The 8,066-nt window shown below is 33.4% G+C and overlaps 1 protein-coding gene across 2 annotated transcripts in view; it reads left to right on the top strand.

Moving 5' to 3' along the window:
• The first annotated feature begins 1,132 nt into the window (after positions 1-1,132).
• The window catches only part of LOC306850958 (mitochondrial disaggregase-like), a 44,828-nt gene continuing 37,894 nt past the window's right edge, over positions 1,133-8,066 (top strand). For both annotated transcript variants that reach the window (XM_079386939.1, XM_079386940.1), the window contains exons 1-2: positions 1,133-1,699; positions 7,125-7,176. In XM_079386939.1, coding sequence (XP_079243065.1) covers positions 1,300-1,699; positions 7,125-7,176 — 452 coding nt within the window. In that variant the 5' untranslated portion in view covers positions 1,133-1,299. The remainder of the gene's footprint in view (positions 1,700-7,124; positions 7,177-8,066) is intronic.

Raw genomic sequence — 8,066 nt, 5'->3', positions numbered from 1 at the left:
TAAAGTGTTTAAATGCACTCTGCCAATTTATGTTTTAATAATAAAGACAGACACGAAGCAGGAAACGAGAGACACGCCACAGGAAGTCTGAGGTGTAGAGATGCTGGGTTTATTTTTCTCATCAAACCGCAGTCACCTGAGAGAAACGTCTAAAACACCTCACCTGATGACAAACACACATTTACTCTACATGCACCGTGTATGTTATTCTCATATCTGACATCAGCCATCCATAAACTCCACTCATGTCTGAATATCAGAAATGAAAACGCATGTGTGCGGTTCAGTACTTTAGACTCTCATTTAAGAGCAGCATTTAAATGTCCATCTCCATTAAACGTCCAGATAAACAGCACTGCAATCAAATGATGTAATTCTGTTAAAGATTTTCAGCTGACTGTGATCAGAAGAAGTTCAGAAGTTCTTAACCCTTTGCACTATAATCATTCTGCTTTTGCTCATCTGTTGGCTGATGACTGAGAGAGAAAGTGTTGCTCATGTATTTTGTGAGTTTAGGCGCCACCTGCAGGTCACGAGCGTCACATGCTCATAATATATAATAATATATGCGCCTAATACTACACTGTAAAATAAATAAATAAATAAATAAGTTGAGAGAACTCAAGATTTTAAGGCAACCAGCTTCAGCAGATTTTTAAGTTGGCTCAACTTCTTTTTTTTCTTCTTTTTTTTTACAGTGTAGTGATTTAATAATAATACAATATTATTATAAATGCTGAAGCAGAAAAATGTATCTTTCGTCTCTCATCTTGATCCAGTTGGAAAAAAATCTAAAAACTGTGTTTGATTTGCAAACTTTTCTATATTATTGTATGCATATATGTATTTCCAAAAATGTATTACCCTTAAATGTTATAAATAAATAAATAAATAAATAAATAAAATGGCACTGAACACCTATAATGTTACAGAAAATTCTAAATAATTTAAACTGCTCCATGTTTTCATGCATTAAATCAGGGCTTTTCGATATTTTCAAACCACAAAATATGATGATTCTCATGCAGGGGTCATGCATCGTATATAATAAAATGTAGGCTTTCCCAGTAACACAATATTACAATTTAATATCGGTGGTGACGTTATTAAACTACATTTCCCATGATTCCGCGCGCATCACGGATGTTTTTCGTTCACCGGACACACGTGTCTGCTCTCGAGCTCTGATTCACCTGCTGACAATAAAAGCATAAACCTGCTGTCGGTGAGATCACAGGAACGCCAACTCTTAACACGCCTTCTTCTCTGTTAACGGAACCCGTTGTTGTTACGGTCGCGATGTTCCTGTCGTCGGTACCGGTGCGCGTCCTGATGCGAAGGTCGCGCAGTCTGTCGCCGCACCGCGCGCTGCAGACCGGCCACGGCGAGGCCGCGCGCTTCCGAAACCTCTCCGAGCTCGAACCGAACCGGAGCCCGGTGCTCAGCGGATCGCGAGCGTCCAGGAAGAGCGTCGCGAGCGAGGAGTCGCGCATGCAGTATCATCATCTGGCCAGCAGGTGGCGCGTGAGTCTGGAGAACCGGCGGAGCAGCTGGGCGAGTCTGACCGCCGCGGGGCGCTCCGGAGGCGGACACCACAGCCGCTCAGAGTCCGCTGCTGCTGCTGGAGCCGCGGGCGTCGCGGGCGTCATCTCCGCCGCGGCGCTCGCCTTCTGTTTGAAGAAAGACAGCGATGATAAAGGTCCTAAACACTCCAAACACGCTCTATTCACACAGAACGGACAGAGCTATAATAATAAAATTCACACATGTGCAGTGTTGGGGAAAGTTACTTTTCAAAGCTATGCGTTACAATATTGCGTTACTCCCTAAAAAAGTAACTAATTACTTTAGTTACTTTTTATAGAAAGTAATGCGTTACTTTTTAAATCTGAGCAGGGTTTGCTTGTTTGTTTTTAATAAAAAAAGTTATATTTTTGGCAAATATAAAGCCGTTCACACCAAAAGTGAAGTGAATCCGGATCAGACTGAAGGAAATGTACGAATCAGGTCTGTTCAGAAGAGAGCGCCGCTCAAACTAATCACATGAAGAATATGACACAGGAGAAGAAAGTTCAACACTATTCAGCGATAACTACAATCAAACACAAATGTGTCATTTTTGATTATTAGTATGATTGAATTAGATCATCAAAGGTCAACAGCAAAGACATTGGTTAATAAAATGATTAAATACATAAATTATATTTGTCTTATTTAATGTATTTAATTATTGCAGGTTTGTATAATATTCTGAGTTTGTATTTGACTGTTTTTATTGATTCTGAGGAACACTGAATGTGTTTTAGTGCAGGTGAGATGAGTAAATACATGATGATATTTAGTCTAGAACTACAGTAAGATCATGTAGATATTTAGTCTAGAACTACAGTAAGATCATGTAGATATTTAGTCTAGAACTACAGTAAGATCCTGTAGATATTTAGTCTAGAACTACAGTAAGATCATGTTGATATTTAGTCTAGAACTACAGTAAGATCATGTTGATATTTAGTCTAGAACTACAGTAAGATCATGTTGATATTTAGTCTAGAACTACAGTAAGATCATGTAGATATTTAGTCTAGAACTACAGTAAGATCATGTAGATATTTAGTCTAGAACTACAGTAAGATCATGTTGATATTTAGTGTTGAACTACAGTAAGATCATGTAGATATTTAGTCTAGAACTACAGTAAGATCATGTTGATATTTAGTGTTGAACTACAGTAAGATCATGTAGATATTTAGTCTAGAACTACAGTAAGATCATGTAGATATTTAGTCTAGAACTACAGTAAGATCATGTAGATATTTAGTCTAGAACTACAGTAAGATCATGTAGATATTTAGTCTAGAACTACAGTAAGATCATGTAGATATTTAGTCTAGAACTACAGTAAGATCATGCTGATATTTAGTCTAGAACTACAGTAAGATCATGCTGATATTTAGTCTAGAACTACAGTAAGATCATGTAGATATTTAGTCTAGAACTACAGTAAGATCATGTAGATATTTAGTCTAGAACTACAGTAAGATCATGTTGATATTTAGTCTAGAACTACAGTAAGATCATGCTGATATTTAGTCTAGAACTACAGTAAGATCATGCTGATATTTAGTCTAGAACTACAGTAAGATCATGCTGATATTTAGTCTAGAACTACAGTAAGATCATGTAGATATTTAGTCTAGAACTACAGTAAGATCATGATGATATTTAGTCTAGAACTACAGTAAAATCATGCTGATATTTAGTCTAGAACTACAGTAAGATCATGTAGATATTTAGTCTAGAACTACAGTAAGATCATGTTGATATTTAGTCTAGAACTACAGTAAGATCATGATGATATTTAGTCTAGAACTACAGTAAGATCATGATGATATTTAGTCTAGAACTACAGTAAGATCATGATGATATTTAGTCTAGAACTACAGTAAGATCATGCTGATATTTAGTCTAGAACTACAGTAAGATCATGTTGATATTTAGTCTAGAACTACAGTAAGATCATGTAGATATTTAGTCTAGAACTACAGTAAGATCATGATGATATTTAGTCTAGAACTACAGTAAGATCATGCTGATATTTAGTCTAGAACTACAGTAAGATCATGTTGATATTTAGTCTAGAACTACAGTAAGATCATGTTGATATTTAGTCTAGAACTACAGTAAGATCATGTAGATATTTAGTCTAGAACTACAGTAAGATCATGATGATATTTAGTCTAGAACTACAGTAAGATCATGCTGATATTTAGTCTAGAACTACAGTAAGATCATGTTGATATTTAGTCTAGAACTACAGTAAGATCATGTTGATATTTAGTCTAGAACTACAGTAAGATCATGTAGATATTTAGTCTAGAACTACAGTAAGATCATGATGATATTTAGTCTAGAACTACAGTAAGATCATGCTGATATTTAGTCTAGAACTACAGTAAGATCATGTTGATATTTAGTCTAGAACTACAGTAAGATCATGTAGATATTTAGTCTAGAACTACAGTAAGATCATGTAGATATTTAGTCTAGAACTACAGTAAGATCATGTAGATATTTAGTCTAGAACTACAGTAAGATCATGTAGATATTTAGTCTAGAACTACAGTAAGATCATGTAGATATTTAGTCTAGAACTACAGTAAGATCATGCTGATATTTAGTCTAGAACTACAGTAAGATCATGTTGATATTTAGTCTAGAACTACAGTAAGATCATGTAGATATTTAGTCTAGAACTACAGTAAGATCATGTAGATATTTAGTCTAGAACTACAGTAAGATCATGTTGATATTTAGTCTAGAACTACAGTAAGATCATGCTGATATTTAGTCTAGAACTACAGTAAGATCATGCTGATATTTAGTCTAGAACTACAGTAAGATCATGCTGATATTTAGTCTAGAACTACAGTAAGATCATGTAGATATTTAGTCTAGAACTACAGTAAGATCATGATGATATTTAGTCTAGAACTACAGTAAAATCATGCTGATATTTAGTCTAGAACTACAGTAAGATCATGTAGATATTTAGTCTAGAACTACAGTAAGATCATGTTGATATTTAGTCTAGAACTACAGTAAGATCATGATGATATTTAGTCTAGAACTACAGTAAGATCATGATGATATTTAGTCTAGAACTACAGTAAGATCATGATGATATTTAGTCTAGAACTACAGTAAGATCATGCTGATATTTAGTCTAGAACTACAGTAAGATCATGTTGATATTTAGTCTAGAACTACAGTAAGATCATGTAGATATTTAGTCTAGAACTACAGTAAGATCATGATGATATTTAGTCTAGAACTACAGTAAGATCATGCTGATATTTAGTCTAGAACTACAGTAAGATCATGTTGATATTTAGTCTAGAACTACAGTAAGATCATGTTGATATTTAGTCTAGAACTACAGTAAGATCATGTAGATATTTAGTCTAGAACTACAGTAAGATCATGATGATATTTAGTCTAGAACTACAGTAAGATCATGCTGATATTTAGTCTAGAACTACAGTAAGATCATGTTGATATTTAGTCTAGAACTACAGTAAGATCATGTTGATATTTAGTCTAGAACTACAGTAAGATCATGTAGATATTTAGTCTAGAACTACAGTAAGATCATGATGATATTTAGTCTAGAACTACAGTAAGATCATGCTGATATTTAGTCTAGAACTACAGTAAGATCATGTTGATATTTAGTCTAGAACTACAGTAAGATCATGTAGATATTTAGTCTAGAACTACAGTAAGATCATGTAGATATTTAGTCTAGAACTACAGTAAGATCATGTAGATATTTAGTCTAGAACTACAGTAAGATCATGTAGATATTTAGTCTAGAACTACAGTAAGATCATGATGATATTTAGTCTAGAACTACAGTAAGATCATGCTGATATTTAGTCTAGAACTACAGTAAGATCATGTTGATATTTAGTCTAGAACTACAGTAAGATCATGCTGATATTTAGTCTAGAACTACAGTAAGATCATGTTGATATTTAGTCTAGAACTACAGTAAGATCATGTAGATATTTAGTCTAGAACTACAGTAAGATCATGCTGATATTTAGTCTAGAACTACAGTAAGATCATGCTGATATTTAGTCTAGAACTACAGTAAGATCATGTAGATATTTAGTCTAGAACTACAGTAAGATCATGCTGATATTTAGTCTAGAACTACAGTAAGATCATGCTGATATTTAGTCTAGAACTACAGTAAGATCATGTAGATATTTAGTCTAGAACTACAGTAAGATCATGATGATATTTAGTCTAGAACTACAGTAAGATCATGCTGATATTTAGTCTAGAACTACAGTAAGATCATGTTGATATTTAGTCTAGAACTACAGTAAGATCATGTAGATATTTAGTCTAGAACTACAGTAAGATCATGTAGATATTTAGTCTAGAACTACAGTAAGATCATGCTGATATTTAGTCTAGAACTACAGTAAGATCATGCTGATATTTAGTCTAGAACTACAGTAAGATCATGTAGATATTTAGTCTAGAACTACAGTAAGATCATGTAGATATTTAGTCTAGAACTACAGTAAGATCATGCTGATATTTAGTCTAGAACTACTGTAAGATCATGTTGATATTTAGTCTAGAACTACAGTAAGATCATGTTCACACACAACGCTCTGCACTTACTCCTGATTTCTCTCAACACCAGAGCTGTCACTCAATACATCACAAACACAGGAACTGGAGTAACTTATTTGAAAAATAACTCCGATATTTCCTTGTAAATTAAAAAGTAATGCGTTACTTTAAAAAAGTAATGTGATTATGTAACTCGCGTTACTTGTAATGTGTTACCCCCAACATGTGTGTGTGGCCCTGGAGCACAAAACCAGTCATCATTTTTAGCAGTAGCCAACAATACATTGTCGCACATCTGTGAGTGAATTAATTTGATTAAAAAAATGCTATTTAAACCTAACATTATAAATATATTAGGTTACACCTACAAAAATTTAATTTAAGGGTAAAAACAGGTATAAATAACTCTTCACCGTAGAGCCTAACAATTGCACGCGACCACCGTTTTATAAAAGCAATAATCCCCGTGAAGCTGTGGTTTACAGTGAATTTATAACAGCTTAGGGGTGTTGTTGCCTAAAACCCTCTCAGCTGTTATAGTTTCACTGTAAACCACAGCTTCACGGGGATTATTGCTTTTATAAAACAGTTATTCCATATATGTAGCAAGGTTTCACAAAATAAAACAAAGCAAATAAAATGTAACGATATTAATAAAAACGTCATTCATCCGCCACACAATGTAGTTCCTCAGAAACGGTTGTGATTGCAATAAAGTGGTTGCCGAGCAACAACAGAAACCAAAGAGTTTACCTTATTAACTAGTTTTTATTTTTTGTAATTTGATGCAAAGGTGATGTAATATAAAATATAGTGTTATAAAATGTACATAAATCTAAAAAAACTTTTGAGGATTTACACATCCCAGTCTCCTGAAAAGGGCCCATTCAGACAGAACAGACCATAACATATTGAATAATATTCTCAGTTTCACTCTTAGATCTGGTGTTATAAGAGATGCTTTCTGTTTTCAGCTGAAGCTCTTCTAGATGCTGCCAGGTCCAGTAACACAGAGGAGGTCATCAGGTGAGATGCTAAACATATCAGTTTGCCTCTGAAATCTCTTAACAAATACACATTAAATTGATCAGAAATTACAATAAATGCATGTTTAATATTACAAAAAATCTTAAGCACAATTATTTAAATTATTCCATGTTTTTTTAACCAATTTTTGAAAATATTTAGTTTCAGTTAGTTATATTACATTGTCCCTACTCACTAGTACTGTCCTGTTAGATGTATTATTTATGTTTTATTTATTTATTTTATCCTGTTTTTCTGTATTTATTTATTTTAATTTTGATTTATTTTAGTCAATTTTTTATATATTATTTTAATCTATCAATTTATTTTAAAGTAATGTAGTGGTGTATTTATTTTAATCTAATGTTTAATTATGTTTATTTATTGATTGTAATGCAATTTATGTATTTATTTATTTTTATAAATTTTATTCATAAGTTATTTAGTTTATTTAACTATTTTAATCTTATTTATTTTTACAGTTTTTTTTACAGTTTTTCTCTAAACTTTTCCACTCGCTTGAAAACCCCTGTTTAAATTACTTCATGGCACTCTTTGGTAAAATAAATCCAATATGATGCCAGTTTAAAATGTGTTTCTGCTCATGTCCATGCAGTGCTGCTGTGTGTCTGCTAGGGGGCGACAGTGATTGTGTTTGTTTTACACAGACAGATATTAATAACCCAGTTATTGTGTAAGGAAAATATTTATTTTCATCCACACATGAAAATACGTTTGAGAGACAATAGCAGGAGCAAAGGAGCATGACCATCATTAGTGTGCTTCACTCTAGACATAATCAGCATTTGAAGAGTAGCAGAGAGATGTTCTTCACTGAGCCGCAGGGTTGCTTTAGTGTCACTGAGAGCAGATTATAGGTTTGCAGGTGT

The sequence above is a fragment of the Barbus barbus genome (genome assembly GCF_936440315.1).
Source record: "Barbus barbus genome assembly, chromosome: 31".
Classification (NCBI taxonomy): Eukaryota; Metazoa; Chordata; class Actinopteri; order Cypriniformes; family Cyprinidae; genus Barbus; species Barbus barbus.
This window is presented reverse-complemented; position numbering and strand designations above follow the sequence as displayed.